The sequence below is a fragment of the Poeciliopsis prolifica genome, unplaced genomic scaffold (assembly GCF_027474105.1).
Source record: "Poeciliopsis prolifica strain line A6 unplaced genomic scaffold, Auburn_PproV2 SCAFFOLD018, whole genome shotgun sequence".
NCBI classification, from domain to species: domain Eukaryota; kingdom Metazoa; phylum Chordata; class Actinopteri; order Cyprinodontiformes; family Poeciliidae; genus Poeciliopsis; species Poeciliopsis prolifica.
Genome location: NW_026562393.1, coordinates 2003630 through 2024686, shown reverse-complemented (window position 1 = coordinate 2024686; position 21057 = coordinate 2003630). Strand labels below are relative to the sequence as shown.

Below are 21057 nucleotides of genomic sequence, written 5' to 3'. Positions count from 1 at the left end.
AACAGAATCTTGATGTATCTTATTTAATAGGAACAGTGATGGACGACGACGCTGAGAAGATCAGATCGCCTCTTTTGTCCTTCTTGGGATCTTGTAGCCCGGTCTCAGAACGAAGCCGAACACAGACTTCTTCCGTCACTCGAAATCTAACTTCTGTGAACTATGAGGCATTGAGGACTATTTTAAGGCCTCTGAGACGCCGCTTTTTCCTTTCTTTCTGCTCACTGTTGCTAGGCAATTCTAGCCCCCAAAACTCTGCTTAGTGGATTGAACCGGAGGCTATTTGTTGCCAGGCAACATTAGCTAATTGGACATTCTATGACAGAGCATTTCCAAACTACCACGAGATAAAGAGGAAGAGGATTTCACATCTTCTGCTGTCCTGAGCAGCCCTGCAGCAGCACGGTCGAGCTTATTAGCGTTGATTTTAAATGAGACATCAGTTCGGGTGGCAATAAGAAGACACCTGAGGCACCCCACTGCTTTCTAAAAAAAAAATGGATGTTGGTCAATTTCCATTTACATGGAACATAAATAAGCAACAGCAGCATTATCTGTGATGCAGGTCTAAACCAGATCTAACTGATTGTTTTTGGGTGTAAAAATGTCTTAACATATGCTGTTCTCATATCACTGATGATCGGAAATTCAGCCACAAACTGCTGTTTCAACTATAAGGCACATTATTAAATAGGCAATTACAAATCGCCCACTGAACAGTAGCTTTTTAATATGACTGAAGAATGAGTGGCAATAGTTCAGAAATAAGCACTCCATCAAAAGGTAGCTCGCTTATCATGTTCAGTTTGAAACTTTCTTGAGATTTTGAAGTTAAACGTGACAAATTAAGTTTGCAGAGAGCCAGAGGTGCATTTCCGTTTTGACAACTGAATAATTAGAATAAGAAATTTCTACGTCAAAGTGGAAATTTACTATTTTATCCCAAACATTCCCAGAAATTAGGCTCCTGAAATATAAGGTCAAAGGTCTCTGAGCAACACAACCACAATATGGCTGCTGCAGTTAAAAAGAGTAACGTTGTAACAACGAACTGTGTTACATGTTTATTGCAGTTTTATTATCACTCTCAAAGGCCTCAAATCACGGTAAATAAATGGTATTTCTACTTTTCAAACTCGAAATGCACCACATTTATTTTGCTAATATTTTTATCGCTACTACGGTCTTTACTCTGACAAAACAATTTAAATTAGCTTTAGTAATGGCCATCTCGCTAACATGCAAACTAGAAGTAGTCATAATTTATGCATCTGGATATTTTGCCTTTAATAAATTAAATTTTAAATTCATATATCATTGAATGTGACCCATCTGACATTTTCTTTTTTCCCAGTGTTAATATTTCCTAGTTGCAGATCATGGGGATGTATAACCACCACGTACTGGATGTTAACTGTATCATAATTCACACCAGCTGCTCCAGAAGACTGAATCTTTCAATTCTTCCCACCTTGCTAGACAACTAAAATAAGATACAATTGCATTTCCTCTCTCCAGTATTTTCTTCTTGCTTCAGTACATAAACTTAAATGTCAATTGCTTTTCTTTCGGGACAAAACTGGGAGAAAAAACGTTCAAAGTTGGTGAAAACTACGGCGAATATTTGTATTCAGCAAAATTAGCAGTGCTACAGCTAATAGCAAGTCCCACGGTTACAATCCTGGATCTGATTTCTGCCTAATGGAGTCAGAAGTATTTGTCTCGTACAAAAGTTTACCTTGATTGACATCCCATTATTAGTCCATAACTTTAATGTGATACAACTCCAGCAGCTGTAGATCTTCTGAGATGCTTATAGGAATTTCTGACTATTCTTTCAACAGCACGCTTGTGAGGTCAGACACTGATGTTGGACAAAAAGAAATGGTATCCAGTCTGTGTTTTAATTTATCCGAAAGGTGTTCTTTCAGGTTAAAGTCAGGACTGTGTGTAAACCACTCAAGCTCTTCCACATCAAACTGGCTCATCCAAGGCTCATGTTTATCCAAAATGTCCTTGTTTGTTGAAACCTTAAACTCCTCCTTTCATTTAAATGGGCAAAACTCTTGAAAAACAGTCCCACAGCATCTTGAGGATAAGAATCATTCTTCTCACAGCTGAAAATAACTAGAGAAAGCACATATTCACTGCTCTAGAGTAAAGTAGCAGGTATTGCTTAACACCACAGCATGCAATACCTTGTGTTGCTCTGGCACCTGCTCTGGTCGCCCATGGAAAGCCATTCTATGAAGAACTCAGTGCACTAAACTGATCTGATGGTCACATGATGTTTGAATTCATTTATGTTAGGCGGTGGCATACCTGGCAGTTCCTCATAGATGTCGTCTTCATCATCAGGCTCATACTTCTCTTGTCGTCGTATTTGCTTGATGACCTGTGAACCCTGGGCCACAGATGGCCCAGGGTTCGCCATCAGTGGTGAACCCTGGGCCAGGCCCTCAATGTCATCGTACTCGTCCTCATACTCATCGTCGTCAACCGGGATGATATTGGAGCTGAGATCTATGAGGAAAGGAGAAACATCGTTAAACCCGGCAGATATCATTTGATAGAGGAAAGAAACTTTTTCCTGCTGTTGCTAAAAAAATGCTTTGCAATAAAAAAACGGATGTGTACGGTTGGCTGAAACATAAGTATACGCCCCTTTATATAATGCACTTGTCTGCACTTCTGATGCGAGAAACGATGAGTATAGACCAGGTGTAACTCAGCCAGTGAGTTTTCATCACAGCGATGGAATATTTTCAGCACTGACTTCCTATTTATCATAAAATTGATTTTTACTCGTAATAGTCTTAGCCAAATATATTTATCAGATTTGGTTTTGTTCTACAGACTCCTCAGGTCGTCTTTTGGTACTTAAAAGTGAGAACCAAAATATTTAGCGAGGAGTCTGTTTTGGATTGCAGTCATGAGCTGAAGCCTGAGAGACGCTGAGTTTGGATGTTTTTGAGGATGCAAAACAAAGATACAGTCTGGCTTTTAAGTGATGTTTATCGCCAGTTATTATCTCAGTTCATTTTATTTCAATTTCAGCTTTTAGCAACTTATATAATAGCTATTTACAGTCTGTCTTATTATTTTAGCACTACTGAATTGACAAATATGAATGTTTTTGATCATGTTATTTATCATTTCACTGTCACTATAATATTATGTTACATATTTTTATTTTAAGTTGCTGTTAATTCTGTTTTTATCAGTTTAATTTTATTTATTTATCACATTTCTCTCTTTTAGTTCTTCACCTACCACCTATAAGTGTCATTATTAAATGATACTGATATAATTTAATAATCATTTAAGCATGTTAAAAGTGCTTAAAAACTTTTAATGCTTAATCGATGAGATGTGCATCTCTAGTCATTTTAACATCAGTGAAACATGTTGTGCTGTATTTGATTATATATAAAGAGTGTTAAAATGGTACTTGGAAAGGTTGAAGCAACTAAACTGGCATTTAAGGGGTTAAATCATTAAAACTGTTGAATGGTAGTTTTGAGAAATTCTGGGATTTATAAAATATATTTAGTTTAAAAAAAAAACAGAAAGAACACTCATGTATGACTATGTAAAAGCAGTTTTTGTACATTTTGCAGGAGCTCAAGAAAAGAACCAGAAAATTCACAGTGGTCGCTTTTGCCTTCATTACCAATCTTTGCTGCTTCACTTTAAAGGTTTCCAATTATAAAAACATAAAAATCCAAGTATATTTTGACAATCTCGGCCTGCTGGTGTGTTTTTACATTTGTTTTAACCATAAACAACTGTCTTTATGCGTTGCACTGGACGAGACTGTGAAGCAGAACTATGCTTGGAGGACGTAAGACAAACTGCAGAGTGTCTGTTACTTCCCGCACGCAGAAGGCCAGCCCGAGCCCATTTTAGAGAGCCGGAGACGCGAGGGCTCGCTCAGATGGAGGAGCTGTCTCATTGCAAGCGACTGGCCGCTGCAACACAGGGTATCAGGTCCTCCACCATGCAGCAGCAACCAAGCAGAAATCAATGTCACTGGAGGATAACCAGAACATCTACCAATCAATTTCCTGTAAGCTGGAATTCGGTAGGAGGATAATGGGAGGCGCAGTTGAATGGAGTGGAGGAAAACTACATGGACACAAGGATGCACACAAGGATGCACATCACTTTGTGGGTTGACAAGTGGAATGAGAGGATTCAGGACTTATGTGTCTGGTTGTGTAGTTGGTGACAGATTGGCTGTTTTCCAGAAAGAGATGATAAAGAGCTCCCACGCACTTCTGACCTTTTTGCACCGAGGAAACACAATAACGACTCAGATGGAGGGAAAAAAAATGTTATTTATATTTCTTCAAATGTATTTTCTTATCAACCTTTTAAAACGTCAGCTAAAATAAATTTTATTCCATTGTGGTTATTATTATTATTGCATTTTCCTTATGTTGTGAGGTTTTTCAACCTGTAAAAAGTTGTAGAAAAAAACAAAACGGAGAGGAGACGTCACATAACAAAGCTACAGGAAAGAAATGCAAAGAGATGATGTCTTACCCTTCAGAACAAAATTTATTTGGTCCACCCACTCTCGGGCATCTTGAGGGCTGCTGGCAGTGAACTGCAAAGAGAGGGGAAATAATACAGCCTTTAAAATCATATCTAAACTCTGCAGCTAACCATCTGCAGCTAATTGTTAAATTAACATGACATTTTACCCAAACGTTTGACAAAAAGATTTGGACACAATTTATTGATATTAAAGTGCTTAGGAATTTTGTAAAATATTTAAAAATTGAATAATAATAAGGAGAAGTGAAATGAAAGTTAAATTTGAAGGAAAGCAAATATTTCAAACGTGTTTATTTGCCCTCAAATATCTGTTAAATAAGATGTAATGATTATTAAAATAATCAATGGACATTTTTTCATTTAAATGTTTTCTAAATAAAAATAAATAAGCTACAGTTTGCAAATAATAGATGAATACAGCATATATATATTTGAAATAAAGTCAACCGCAAAAGCAATTGTATGGATTTTACATTTTTATGGACTGCCAGCTATCATAAAAATATCTTCAAATTACAGTTAAAAATACAAATATTAAGTCATACTTTGATTGATATCTGAAGTCTTTTCAGACTTTCTAAACAAATAGCAGACAACAAAAGCTCTTCTGCAGAAAAAAAGGAAACAACATCAATACTCGGACAGAAACTTCATCTGCCACCTCTGTCTCATGATAGCAATAAATAATGTAAAAATATATGACATTCTTATTAGCTTCCTCCAGCTGTTTTCATATAATGATTCTGTAGATGTGAGTATAATTATCTGCAGGAGCTGCAATGACATGAATAACTGTTATCACTGAAAACGAGACAGCTCTACGGTGAATAATATGAACCGACCTGGAAGGCCCGTCGACCAGGAGCTGTGAACTCGAAGCAGGCGTTTTTTTTGGAGTCTTTTCTCAGGCTACTCGACAGCTGCACACTATAGTCACTGATATAAAATGAGCCTTTCTGCTGTTTATCTGTCGGGAGGCGGAACACATGGTAGGCTGTTATCTGATTCACTTTGTGCAGCTGTAATGTTTCCTACAGCTACTAGCAAACCTTTTTCACTCCCAAAGTAGTAAAACACGGAGTGGTTCAGGACGCACCATCTCTTCTGCCACTCTGAGCCAAAGAAGCTGTGATCTGAAGAAAGCAGGCTTTCATAAGCAAACATGAGTAATTGGAATATAACTTGCAGGATATGGGTGAGGTTCTATTATACCTTTTCGTTTCTTCTCCAGGAAGCCCTGTTTCAAGTTGTTGGTAAGTTCCTGGGCTCCAATTGGGGGGATGTCACCTAAATCTGCAATGAAAAGCAAAAGAATAATCTAAAAAACTAAAAAAAAATGCTCAAATTAAGTCCTAGTATATTTGATCAAATCAGAGCATTTTTAATTGTTTTATATTACAACTTCCAGCCAACTCATACGATCATCAATAAACGCCATTTCTGACGCCAAATAAGCTGCACTTAAACCTGCTTTAGTCCTTAGGAAACACATGTACGCTCATCAGTTTCTAAATTCCCCAACCGTGAGGATCAAATACATCCCCCGCAAGGCTTCAGGAAACTTGGATCAATACATTTACAGTGCTACTGAGCACTGCAGTCCATTCATCTGCTCACATAACAATTTAATGAGAGCAACCTTCCTGTGGGGATCCAACAACTCCTCGCTCAGCAAACATGATAGGACAGTAGAGAAGCTTCAAAAGTCTAAAGTTAATTAGTGTGATATGTTAGTAATGAATACAGCACTGCAAGATTTTGTTGGTCCATACGTAGAATGTTTGAGCTTTAATTGAGAGCAACAGCAGGAATTATTTCAGTAAGTGCAAAAAAAAAGTTTAAATCTTACACTTTCAATGCACTTTTCTTGATTATAAACACTTTTTTATTGGGTTCTGAATTCTTTAATCACATATAACAGTATATCTTGCATTGTTTAGAGCCAATTAACCTGTTTTACCTTATAAAATGTACAGTGATGTGTGCCATGCATGAATTCGTAAGCATTTACAGAAAACTACCAAAATCCAATTTCATAATCCTGTCCATATTTTAAAAATACACCAGATGCCCAACTCTTTGTGGATTTTTCTGTGGAACGTAATTGAAATTATTTGCCTTCCATTCCCTGATTTGTTTTGGAGAGCATATCTTAAATATTCAAAGGAAAATACAGCTTGGGAAGCTGAAACACATGGGTGCAGTACTACTGGACATGCTACTGTCTGGCACTCGTAAAGCAGCCGATCCGAGAGCACCATTCATTTTCTCTGCTGCTGATGGCTGTACCACCAGAAGCAGAGACAAGTAAGATGTTGGATTCTGTTGTAAAGCTAAGATGGTTTCCGTTGTGGGTATTCATAAATATCAGGGTATATTTGGTGTTTAAAACAGGCAGTTATATGTGTTTTTAAAAGGAGGTCTTAAGTATTTGTGGATTTAGCAGGAAGTTAATCCCCATGATTACGGGGGTCTGGACTACAATTTGCATATTTTGTTCATGGTATAATGAAAAAATTGTAAATTAGGAATGTGCTGGAATGAATTTTCTATGATATAATAAGTGAAACTAATATATTTTAATGTAGGAAATTACTTATTTAAAAAAATGTCAAACAAAATCTATAACATGATATAGATGCTATTATTTATTTATTTTTTTTATTAGAGCAACAACCATTTTTACCACTTCTAAAATAACACAGATATATTGATTCTTACATACATTCACTGTGTTTTAAATTTTTATACACAGATTAAAGCAAAAATACAGATTACTGGCAATAAGTTGTAACAAATTAGCAGCATTTTGCTACTCTGCTTCAAACAGCCATAAAAAACTCTGGTCTCTTCAGCACTTTTTTCTGACATCACTTCTAGAAGACTTTAAAGTTACTTGTAGTTGAAACAGTAACTTGTTCCATCTTGATACCAGTAACTGGATGATCCCTTATCTTAATGTCTGGTCCATTTTCTGGCCGTCGAGAGGAACTTGACTCCTGGGCAGCATAAAAGCTATCTTCCGTGATTTTCTGTGAGCCATCAAAGCTGAGTTTCCTCTGAATATATTAGTCAACGTGGAGGTAAACACAAGGGAACAACAAGAGTTGTCTTTTTAAGTCTTGAAACAGAGACACATTTTAAACTCCATTTACATAAGTCAGCATGACACCTCTATTCAGGCCAGGGATGACGAGGGGAATGTCGGCGTCCCCCTCTGCGCTCAGAAAAGGTCTGTTTAACTGCTGTGAAAAACCAAACATGTCATCCCACAGCCGGCTGATCCAGTTTAAACAAAGAGCCTCCCTCCCAACTTCAGACTCACAGCAACTCCCCAATGAGTCTCATTCATAAAAAAATCAACCGCAAAAGCAAAACGGTGCAGAATTATTTTTTTTCTCCCTTTCTGCATCCCAATCCTCAATGAAGTTTTTCATCTGCATTAACTTTGAATATGACAGCAAGCTGAGACCCAACACTCCAGCACTGCTCAGGTCTGTGGTCCTGACGGATGAGTGGGTCATTCCAGAACAGCGCTCACGGCACTAACACTCCTACACATCATCCACCCGCCTCTGCGGATGGACTGACCGCTGACACTATAAATACAGAGGTGCTAAGGACTGTTTTGTCAAAGAGAACTTGATTCTGTATATCATAACAAACAGCAATCATTACGCTCCTCCACCTCATTTATCTGCCTGCAGTCTGTCTTTTTTCTTTCCTTCCCCCTTCGGCCTTACTTCCCCGTTGCGACTCTCCTCTAATCCCCTCATCCGTCTGCTTCCCTCGCTCTTCATTTATCTCAAAGGTCGAGCTCAGGTAATAGATGAGGAGCTAGAAAAAATCAACACAAGATCACTCCGATCTGCCAGAGTCAATAAACATTACACATTCATGCGTGCTTAGCGCTTTATCGCCAGGTGATCCGACCTCACTGGATTCTCCTTTGTGTGAAACTTGCAGCAAACGCACGCAAACGCACACATTAGTTCTCCATTCCTCCACACGGTAGCAGCATGAGATAAAAACATCCCGCTGGTTTGTGTTTGATCCCACCCGGAAGAGAAAAACAACCTGAGTGGAACCGTGAGAATCCCCCCACCAGCACCTCCGTTGGAGCAAACGCAACCTTAAGTGGGCATTTAGAGCCACTGTTATTCGAAAATGTGCAATTCAGAGCATTAAACACCCCCAAAAACTATCATGGTGTTTGAGTTTGGAGTTTGAGTACAGGCACAGAGAGACACATTAATGCATCTAATTAAGGCCTCATCAGAACCGCAGACAGACGGCACTCTTTCATAAAAATCATAAATTGGGTTATCAATTATTCAGAGCAATGCCTCGGCTTCATTTTCAGCCCTTTTGCGTTTTAATTAGCACCATCCACAGCTTTGGTATTGACATTAATTTGATGGCAATTTATTGATATTTCAGCATAACCTATTTAGCTGAGTGCAATTACCAACATAGAGAAGTAGATAGATGCGACGTCGGGACTTGCCGCGTTTCGTAAATCAAGGTGAAGAGCCGCTACAGGTCCATGCTAACTAAATCAAATGGTGCTCATCAGCAAGAAAAAGATCTGAGTCACCCAATTTACAAATGGGAGGGAATAATCAATAGAAATCGACCAGAAATATGTGTTTAATTGATCCTGACGAAAGGGCGGCTCCCAGGAGCGCGCTGACCTGCGTGGCGACAAGCCATCCGTTCTGTCTGCGTCCTGAACTCATGTTAAACTCGGAGGGGACGCGCCACGATGCATCTGAGCTGCCAGCAGTTTCGCCACAGCCGCAATCTCTCATTTGGTTATTCACACTCCCTCAGCATGGCGGTATGAGCTCAGCAGTTGATCCCGCAAGAAAAAGCTGATTTATGCTCGCATGACCAGAGGGAGTTAATGTATTCTCTCATTAAAATCCACTTTAGTTAGGCTGAAAGTCAATCAAAGGCTGGAAGGAAAGTGAATCAAACTGAAGGAAAATGGTCGAGTGGGAAGACGCGCATGTTACATTAGATCCAACGGTGGCCATAACCCAACAAAAGAGGGTATGAAAGCACTGAAACGGGATGAAGATGCTGATGGTGCTGGAGAAATAAGTGGCAGCGTGTGTTTCAGGCAGTCGGATGGGAGAGAAAGGCACTGACAGGATTCAGCCGCAGCAGGGAAACATGTCAGAACCACTGCGTTATGTTTTCCATTTAACACACAAGCAAATCTCTGCAGAATCAATATTTGAAGTGAGTTGTGGTCAACGGAGGATTTTCAGCTCGACTGGCCCAGACTGGTGACTGTGGCAACTCAAAGATCAGATCTTTAGCCCATCAGTGAACACACAAAGTTGTCGTTTTATCTGTTTGAGGTTTAAATCTCAGTCTGTCATGGAGCATGCTGGATATTTAGATGCTGGTAGGCAGTTGGAAATCTCAGAGTTCAGGTAAGGATCTACATTCTTATGGAAATACACATGGACACTGCCTTTTTTTTCAGTGCTAGATGTGCTAGCCGCTAACATGGGCTGTTAAAGCCAGTTGAAAATATGAATTCATCTTTCTTTTTGTTAAAAAAATTCTGTTATAAAACACATCTGCTCCTAAAATAAACAAATATCAGAGACGAACCAATCAATCTACAAAAGGCCAGTTACCCCTTGATCAGCTTTGATCAGTGATAAGCAGGTCAAAGGTCAGAGTTTTACAAATCCCAGGCCATACAATTTTCATCAGCGTGTGACGTCACATGGTACTCTGCTTACAGGATAAATATGTGCATGTTATACATATTTCCCTCAACATTATTCTACATTTTTCTTCCCTGTAATTTATTCTCCATAGAAAAGATTTGAGATTATTAAAATGTCATTTTTTCATTTCCATTAATCAGTCTGCTTTGAAATAAAATTAATAAATAAAAAAATAAAACCTCATGTTGTTCTGCATTATTTAGCCTGACTTCAGACTCAAGATGACATTTCATTTTGTTTGTTTAATCAAATGCCATTAGATTTCAATCTGAATCAAGAAAATGAACATCACTGTGATTGTATTTATCACAATTTCTCCATTCAAGATTTAATTTCGAAGGGAGAAAACTTTTTTCTTTTAAATAGGACTAATTATGCTGTAAATTTTGTATTCTGAGTAAAAGTCTGGCAGATGTTTTTGTAATTATTCAATACAATTAATTATAATGTTTCAAACAATTTGAGAGTTTAGACAAAAAGACATCTGAAGAACATCTGAGAATCATTTAGAAGAGAAATCTAGTCTGAGTTATTAGCAAAGATCAATGGCCTTTTTGATGAAGCATCTATCTAGGAAATGTCAGATGGATTCAGGAACATGACAGTCATATTAAATAAATTACAATATTATTGAAAAGCTCATTTGTTTCAGTAACCCAGTCCACTTAGTGAAACATTATATAGATTATTTCCACATAGACTGAGGTTTTCAGATCTTTACTTCTGTTCAATACGATAATTTTCTGCTTACGTCTCATAAAAACACATTAAATATTGGAATATTATCTCAGATCAATTAAAAAATATTTTGAACACAGAAATGTGGACTCAACAAAATGTATGATTAATATCTGCTTAAAAGTTTTTACTTTGAAAAAATATTTTTATTCTAACAAACGACCCCCGTTTCCTGTAAATGCCATTTAGGAGAGTAAGAAAATTCTGGAAAATGTGGCTGGGAATAACAGCACCAAGACTAAACTTATTGAGTGATTAAACGGAAATGTCAGTATGAACACTATAAGAAAGACATGCAAAGCTGAGAAGATTACAAACAAACGCCGAAACAAAACATTGTAGGAGATTGATCACAATTTTTGTTTTCTAATTTCTACAATAATGTAAATTGTGTTTATGTGATAAGCACTTTTTAGAGATAAAATTAACTAGTACTTCACAAATATAACAAGACCAATACAACAGAAGGAGAAAAACATTAAAATATTTTAAAATGTAGGGTTACAATTTTAATATTCGTAAAATCAAACAAAATGCTTTTCTGATTGTGCATATTAAATTTGCATACTAAGCACAAACTGATAGGCTTCTATTTTAATCATTTGGTAAAGAAAATATATTAAGTTAAAAAATTATATTAAATCACAAATATTAGATATATTCCTACTACATGTAATATATTTTTTTATATTTTATTGCTTGCACATTATCAAAGGAAACTCTGATGTCTATAAGATTACAACATCATTTTCTCTTTGCTCTCTTTTAATTGATTTGTCGGGAGTCTTTTTTTAATTTTTGCTTTATTCTATTATCTAGTCATAACTCAGGAAACCAGCTGCTATTTTTCTGTTTCCATTACAAATGAAAATGTATAAACTGAAGCCAGCTTCTTCACAATTGTGTCTTGTCTCAACGCGAACATGCAGGGAGACTTTTAGTTAGATATCTAAACGTTAAATATCAAAAAGAAAAAGCTTAATCCCAAATTATAGAAAAATCATACAGCAGCGGGACATCATAATATTTATTGGCTACCATTCGATCAGAAAGCTATCGCATTTTCTTAGGGAGAAACTAAATGTTTTATTGCAAAATAAACTACATCAGCTGTAAACCATTGTGTTTATCTGTAAAATATCTGTAAAACTGACAATAAACTCTGAAAATTATACTTTCTCTTTCCAACTGTCCGCAGAGGTTTAATTTTTTTGTTTTTGTTAAAAATTATCCTGCTTTTATGAGCCATTACAGTTTTGAGATAGGCATAAATCTTTTAGCTTGAGAAGTTACAAAGGAGCTAAAATTGGAATAGTCGGTGCAGCTATTTCATCCGATTGTGATTGAGGAAATCATTTTTTTTTATTATTCATGTCAAAACGGATGTCAGCTTCTTTCTTATACAATACAGACAATGAGGTAGAGAAAATATATTTTCTTTCTTCTTTGCACTAAGATTTTTTTAATAATCCCGTGTTAATGATTATTTTTGTATCTTTATTGCAATTACAATATTTTTATTTTTTAAATTATCTTTTAGCTTAAAGATATCATAAATAGGGGGGAAACAGTCATTCCAAATCTTTGTTATCATGTTCAGAAAGAGTCTGTCTTTTCTGTAGAAATCAAGAAAATTAATATAATACTTGTTTATTTGACATCAACATCAAAGCAGACTTCTTGTTGAATTTGTAAATTTCCGTCAAATAATGTTATTTACCTAATTAAGAAAGAACCTTTTCATCAAGAATAACTGAAATTTACATCAGATATAGTGATAAACGCAGCAAATCACAGCATTTAGCATCAGCTAGCTCTGCTCAGTGCTGGTTTGTTCTGAAGTGACCCCTAAAAACACAAGCTGACCATCAGATCAGAAAGTTATCATATGTTTTCTCTCTGCTTTGTGCCGTCCTTGAGTCGGGTGGGGGGGAAGGGGCTTTCACGCCGCCTTTCGATACAAGAGGTATTGCATTGAATGCAGCATCAGGGGGCAGGACCTGACCCCCGCGTGAACTCAGCTGATGAGGTGAAACAGAAGGCACGGAGAGGCTCCCCGGCCCGGAGGGGGGCTGCCGGCAGGAATGCTGCTGATTCTACAGACGAGGTGAACGAGACCGCGATCCTCTCCAATACCGTCCTTGATTAGGAAAAAGGATTCACTCAGTGCACCTTCACCCACCCGGCGCTCAATCTGTGTGCAGGCCGAGCTAAATTGATACATTTTTCCTCATTACAGTGGGAGGCCTCTGCTGTGCGTCCCTCCAGCAAGGCGGCCGTCAGAAAGGAGGAGAGAGACTGAGAGGCACTGAGGTTAAGGGCACAATGTCTCCTCAGCCCTCCTCCCCTCCCCTGATTTGATTAGGACTTCAGTCATCGATACATAAACCATGTTTAGAACCTCCTAATGCATGTGTTTGAACCAGAGAAAACATGCAGTGCATTATATCAGGCTGCATGATGACTGTGTCGCCGTCTAATAATGTTTAATGGCAGCAGGAATTTATGCAGAAAGGATTTTTGATTTTTTTTGGTTTTCTTGTAAGATCAAAATGTCAGTCTGATTGAACAACAAATCAGCCTTCGTGTGGCGGAGTGAAGCGTTTAGCAGGACAAAATCATCACATTAATATTTTATAACACTTTCTAAGTCATTTTGGCGGCTCCTTTTTTCATCGTACGACTTGGTCTATTATATTTGATACAGCTCATGAAGAGAATAGTTTTTCTTCTTCTTTTTCTTCAGACAGGAGAAGATGTCAAGTCATGGCTCAGATCTGCTTCGCACTCAGACATCACAGACCGGCCACTCTAAAGACACTAAGGGCCTAAATTTACAATGTGACACCGGCTTCCCCCTGGGCAGCTATAAGCAGCGTCTATGGCGACCCTGAATTTCCCTTTTCTAGATTTACTACCACTATTCAAATGCTTAACTGCGGATACAATGATCCTCTAATCGCTAGGGATGGTTTTCCGCTGATTCGCCGACAGAAACAAAAAGAAAACATAAGTAAGAACACAAATAACAGGGATGGAGGTGTTTGAGCCCGCAGAGGAGCCGCTATATCTGAGGAAAGGAAAGTGATATAGTGCAGTCAATAGCACAGCCTAAAGAGAAAGGGATCAAAGAAAAAGCGTTTCCCTTTGAAATACAATCAGTGCACTTTTAAAGATGCTCTGATTTTACTGACCAAATAATTAGAATAAAATCTAAATGAGGATCAGTGAGCTGCAGAGTGCTGCATGACGCATAACTCAACCTTTTACCGCTTTCATTTTATTATTGTGACTTCAGATACGTCTCATGCTAATAAATTTTTTTGTAACGCTATCATTATTAAATGCTTTTCTTAAATCAACAACAGACGACAGGTGTCAGTAAATTAAATTTGAGAGAGAAAATTCAGACCAAATCCTCACAACGGAAGAATAATTAGTTTTTTTCTTTCGTATTTGTGTTGTTGTTTAATATTCCGTTTTCGTCTTGTTATTGCGATTTTTACTACCAATAGAAGTGACAAAAATAATAAATGCTTTTTAAAAAATAATTATTAGGTAAGAGACACATTTTTTAATTAAAACTAAATAACATTTTGTTTGCTTTTAAAAGTGTTTCTCAAAAACTTTGTGCAAGCGTATCAAAATATGCAATATTTCTGATATTTAATATAGATTTAATATAAATACAGATTTATATTTTTCCAATTCATAACATGTAAAAGAAGTAATAAAATAATTTTTCTTTCCATTATTATTTTTCATTTCTTTCTTCAAAAGTGTTTTTTTTCTTAATGAGGCAATAAAATAACATTTCTAATTAATATTTCTGTAACTATTGACAATATAATTGGTATTTCTCTAGAAAGAGAAAAACAAGGTTTTAAAAATGTCTTTAAATTCATAAACATTTTAAAACATCTGTTGCTACGTACATTTGATTAAAATAAGCAATAACAATATTAAAATATTAAAATGGTTGCTAGCGATAGTCAGCAATCAGCTACAAGAGACGTTTGTCATTTTAAGTCAGAACTCAGAAAACATACGAAAACAACAACATGAATGGAATCATCTCTTTAAAATAAATGCCTTCCACAATATTGATCAGGTTTTTAAATTATGTCCTTTTTCTTCAGCTGCAATCTATCTGACAGCAACCGAGATTAAATGAAGCTAAATAATGAGATTTGCATGAAAAAAAACACAATTCCATCATGTTTGTTTGAGGCTGATATTTCATAAAAGAAGTTCATTTAGTTTTGATTAGTACAGCCGCAAATATTTGTACTGAAATTAATTATCTAAATGCATTTTTCTAATGAAACTACAGTTGCTCACAATAAGATTTGTTCCAAGTCAAAGGGCTTCTGATTCCTTTCCCATAATCCTGCTTGCAAGCAAAGGCCGCCACAAATCAATGGTAAAAATTGCCATTGTAGATAAGCAATCTCCTAACAGCATACAAGCCCTATTCCGCTTGGCACGCGGAGCCAAAAGATCCCGCTGTAAGGAGCGATGCATCCCCAACATCTTTGAATAACACCAGAGTATGTTAATGACCTTAAAGTGTTATGTTACAGCGACAATTAAACAGAGGGATCCCGGAGGTATCGGACGCCGCCGTGTCACTGTCTGTGTACAGGCCAACACATCTCTCCCATCTCCATTTATTTCCCTAAGAAATCAGCGGGGCCACCTGGGCTTGGCATTGAAACTTCATTCATCTCCAGAAATGGATTCCAGTGGAGGGCAAAATCAAATTCTCATTTGCGAGGAAGGAAGAGAAAGAGAGGGAGTGAATGCAGGAGGTACCTGGGAACGCTCACCTCTGGGTGAACCCGCCGCATCTGATAGTTTTGCTATTTGTCTGTGACATTGACAGCTCTGGGGGAGATTAGGAGCCACCCTGCCCCTGCTTTTCCCCCACTTTGCATTCTGCCTATGCGCCGCCGTACAGATGGACGGCCGTGCATTTAGCTTCGGCCGTGTTCCCTGGGTTTCATCGGCGAGCTCGGGCAGAGCCAATGGAGGGATGTAATTATATGCGGCAAAACAATAAAACAAAGAAAATGAGAGGGGAGCTGCATCAGAGGGCAAACGAACCAGGAGCCAAAAAATTAAAAAATAAATAAATTTTTAAAAAAGTCCCGGTGTGGGCTTTAGAGTGGGGCAGGGGGGGTTTCAGGCTGGAGATGAGAGTGATGGATGCTCTTCGGTTAAATACGTCCAAATCCCCCCTTCAAGCCGCTCTCTTGCAGGCCGAGTGAGTGAGTGTGTGAGGGAGAGTGTACAAGATTAATAGTGTAAACAGCGAGGGAGAGAGGGAAAGAAAGGCAGCCAGGAGAGAGGGAGAAAGAAAAGACTATCAGCATCTGCAGCAGCACAGTAGCCCTTGGGGAGTTGTGTGAACTTTTGAACCCTGATGGCGAACGTTCGCAGCAATGTACAGATCCCAGCGCCCGCCTCGTAATGCGTGAGCGTCCTTCTAAAACAGCACGCAGACACAGCAACCGGAGCAGGAGAGGGGAAGGAGAGAGAAAGGAGGAGTGAAAGTCATTAACATATTCCTCGCTTGCTTGCAAACGAGAAGCCGCTATCCAAATGTCACAAAATCCATACACCAATGAACACGGCGAGAGATGAATCTCCAGGCAGATATTCCGACGATCAAATACAGTAAATGACCGTCGGAGTGGAAAGAAACTTTGTGATTTACGGTGGTTTTTCTGGGACGCCGGGGCCGATCCTTCACACATCTCTACAGACCGCAGACAGGTCACAGGTTGGCCAAACAAGCGGGTCAAAAGGTCAAAGGTTCAGTAAGTGGGCAGACAGCACAAAGAGGTAAAAAAAAAAAAAAAAAACGGAGCTAAAATATCAGTAAAGAGACCAGAGACAAATCAGAGACCAGGAGGAAAAACTGGAACTGCTACAGAACAGCGACATTTCAACTTTCTCTTTCTGCAAAATCTGGCTAAATCACAAACAAAAAGCCAGTTGGCACATTAAACACCGCAGATTAACCCACTAATGGAGCTTCAGTCTGTCAGATGGCTTCGTCATTTTCCTACATCACCAGCCAAGAGGGTCGGGCACACACTCTCACAAGCACTTCACTTTTAAATGGCTTTTCCAAGCTTCAGCCAAAATGACAGAGTTTAGATTTAATATTCTATTTACAAGCACGGTGTAATAATGTTGCTGTGCGTTGGCCCCTCATATTCAAATGAGAAATGGGCAACAGCGTAACATAAGTTCAAATTGGTTGTCCAACCCGCGTACTGGTGCCAGTAATTGGTTTAGGAAATTGGGCCGGCAGAGACAGCAGTCACAGTCCGGGTTGAACAAACGTCCCTGAAAGTATGACTTAATTAAACAACGCGTCAACTGAGAGAAGAAGAACTGCTAAGTATTATTTTAGTCAAAACAAATAATGTAAAGATGCACCATTAATGCTTTACTGGGTTGATAACAATAGCTGGTTTTCTTTGAGATCTAATCTGCTAAGTCCCAATTTCATACAAGTATTTCATTTTCTTTGATAATTATAGATTTGGATCTAACTGATTAACCCAGTTCATAGTAAACTTTAAAAAGGTGTATCAAAGTGAATGCTGTTGTTTGACGCATTTATAATAATTCATTAATTTAGTATTTGACGTTCCAGTAACAGATCGAAACCTATCGTAGGACAACTGACCAATTGATTGGTGCGTCTCTAATCAGCTCCTCTGTCTGTTTATGGCTCACGATGCTTTTCAATATCCATGTCATTCTCTACAAGTTGAAGAAAATGTTCCTAATTCCTGGGATTTAAAGTGATTCAAAGTTGCAGCTTAAGGGTTTTTCTAATATATAAATAAGATTGGCCAAAATGTCTTCACAGACAGAAAAGTTTTGAATGTAAGGTGAAATGGCTGAATCCCATTTCCCAGCATTTTCCTTCCCCATTTGAATCCTCCACTAAGAAATTGGATTCTACTCACAAAGTCTGATCAGTTCTAGATGATCACTGATTAGCAGACACGACTTCTATTCTTCTTAACAAGTAAAAATATCATACAAACCATAACCCCGCAACATAAACCTGCAGTATCGTAATTTAAATATATTTTCTACTTTCAATCACATACTGGCAATATGAAGAAAAAAAACTGAAAATATGCTTGATAGTATCTGATCCACATCTGCAGACTCAAACTATACTTAAAAGACTAGAATAGCTGAAGTATATTCAGAATAAGAATGTCTTAAGCATAGTAAAATGTGTTATACTAAATACATTTTTCATTATGGTAATAAATCAAAATACATCAGACAAGTACAGTGTATATTTTTGTATATTTTACATATTTCAAAAACAGAGGTCTGAAATGCTATTTCCTCTCTTTTTTCATTTGCAAATGAGATTTTAAAAAAATTAAAAGCCGTAAAGATTTTTTCTTAATACTTTTTATGAGTACAAGAAGATTCAGTGAGTTACATTTAAGACTTGAAACCCACATGAAACGCATAACATGACTTTAACTTACCTATTAGTTTATGCAAGCTATATAACTTTGTCAAGTTAAACAGCAGTGGCTCCGACGTGTGACGTCAACACAGACGTAGAGGAAATAAAATGCCTACATACAAAAAGTCAGATTCAGGAGCAGAGACACTTATTAAGTTTGCAGAGAAGTCTGAATGTCTGAAGAAAAATTATTTTCCAGACGGCTTCCCTGCAACATTAGGATTGTAGTTTTGTCAGAGTAATAACTCAAATCGCTCAGTCAAAACTGAAAATTATAAAACAAACTATCCACAGTAGTTTTCTTTAAAAAGTAAAAGTGAAACTGGTTGACATAGGCAGGAACAAGGTTGAATCATCAAACGTACATATAAATCACCTTAATAAATGCAATTCATTTATCAAATATTTCAGTTTTTGTTACCCCTGTTTCTTTATTTTTCTTCAAAGCTGTTAATTATTTTGAATACCAAGAAACACTAAATCTTACCAGTCTAGTTTCTAGTGCAAATATCTTAGCAGACTTAGTCAAAACTAACTTACAAGTAACTTTACAGTAAGATAGGAGCTTGTTTTAAGTAAATTATTCCTTAATATTGATGAGAAAGAACTATTTCTACTGGCAGATTATTTCACTTATAACACGGGAAAAATAACCTGGCAGTGGAAATAGTACTTTTTTATATCATTATTAAAACTGATTCACGTTTTTAAAATTACAGTATTTTCTTGAAAAGTGACTTGTGAGTTAGTTTTGTCTTATTTCCAGTCTAAGATATTTCCACTATAAACTACTTGGAGAAATTTGGTGTTTTCGCAGTGTTTCCCTAAAAACGTCAAACAAAGACTAAAAACAATTCCACAAAAACATCATGGACAGCTGACTTTTAAGGCTCAAAATGAGGGTTATTGGGTAAAATGAGATTCAGCTTTTAATGTTCAACTGGGAGAGACTAATAGAGAATCATAATTCATAAGAAAATCATGAACCTTAAAAGGTTAAACAATCAAATATGAATCTCAGCAAGTGAGTTTTAAGATAAAAAAACAAAATAAATTGTTTTTCAGAATATATTTTGATGGCTTCAATCACACCTGAGTAAATTTCAGAAACCCACCGATCACGAAGAGGTAGAGCGACACATCGAACGTGCCATCTTTTTCTGCACGCCTCTTGAAACAAAGCTCCTCCCGCGGCGCTTTGTCATCGCTGCTGCTTCACAGCAAACATCCCAGAGCCCCCAGCAGAGCTCCCCAATCAAAGAAAAACAAACAGGCCATTTCGACTTCGTAAACTTGACCTGCAAACAGCATGAAGAGGCTAAAAGTCCCACATCTCCAGCTGTCTCCTGGGGTCTGTTTGTGTCTGTGTGAAGGGGCGTCCACACGTGAAGGGGCGTCCACACGTGTTAAAGAGCTCTTTCACGCCAGAGGGGGGAAGAGGCGAGCTTGTGCATGTACTTGTTTATCTATGCATAATGTGCTGGAATGACATCCTTATGTGATGGAATAAAAATTCCTTAAAACGGGGCGCGAGACCCCAAATCGGGGCTTCCGCGGCAGGAGGCCCGGGGAGGGGTTGGCAGACTGAGCTGGGGTGAGGCTGCAGGCACGGTCGGGTCACGGGTGCGGTCGGCGGGTGAAACTCAGTTCACATTACCATGCAGACACCCGGGCTAACAAAGGAGGCTCCATCTGTTCCTGTCAGCCATTACAAATCTGGTGTCACCCAGTCCACTGAAGACAACAGGCCACTGCATCTAATCAAACGGCGCAGGCTCCTCCTGTGTGTAAAAGCAGCCATCGACTTCACACTCACTCACTCACTGGTTAGGGCAACGCAGTGCGGCGAAGGCAGGCAGTCGATCACCGCAGCTCATACATCCTCCCGGTCACAAAGTCTCCATTGTGTACAGTAGACTCACATAAAATCAAATGATTAAACGTGAAAAAGAGCTGAATCAATCACCGTATCAGTCCCCGAATTAATCCTCATGGTTTTTTGTCAGGAAAAAAAAAAAAGAATTTTAATCCCAAATTGTCATCGTGCATAACTGTCGGTACAAAAATGATCTCATTAAGAACTCGTGTCATTTTTTTCCCCCACTAACACCCCCTCTTCCTCGGAAACAGACCGCCCTGCAGGAACGCCTGAGCCATTTCTTTCGGTGAACACAGGATGAACTATGAACTCCGCATGCCCTTTCAGTAAGGACACACAGCGCTCCCTGCGCCAACATGGCTGCTGCCTCTGAGCGCTAACAGACCCGCTACTGCGACGCATTTTTTAAGACAAAATGTTCCAATTAATGATCAATCCATCAGCAAAAAAAACAAAAAATAAAAACAGGAAACGTGTGCCAATTTGAGAGAAAATAAAAGAATAAGCATATTTTTCTGCGCTAGACGATTAACCATTCCTCACATTTAGCACATAATAGCATGACACTGAGCCTTAAGTATCTCACACCGCATCAACAGACGGCGCAATTT

General features: G+C 38.1%; 1 protein-coding gene across 2 annotated transcripts in view; it reads right to left on the bottom strand.

Moving 5' to 3' along the window:
• Positions 1-21057, bottom strand: part of skap1 (src kinase associated phosphoprotein 1) — a 40670-nt gene that overhangs the window by 13750 nt on the left and 5863 nt on the right. For both annotated transcript variants that reach the window (XM_055043251.1, XM_055043252.1), the window contains exons 5-9: positions 5776-5856; positions 5613-5696; positions 5406-5530; positions 4549-4612; positions 2323-2523 (exon numbers count right to left, since the gene is read on the bottom strand). In XM_055043251.1, coding sequence (XP_054899226.1) covers positions 2323-2523; positions 4549-4612; positions 5406-5530; positions 5613-5696; positions 5776-5856 — 555 coding nt within the window. The remainder of the gene's footprint in view (positions 1-2322; positions 2524-4548; positions 4613-5405; positions 5531-5612; positions 5697-5775; positions 5857-21057) is intronic.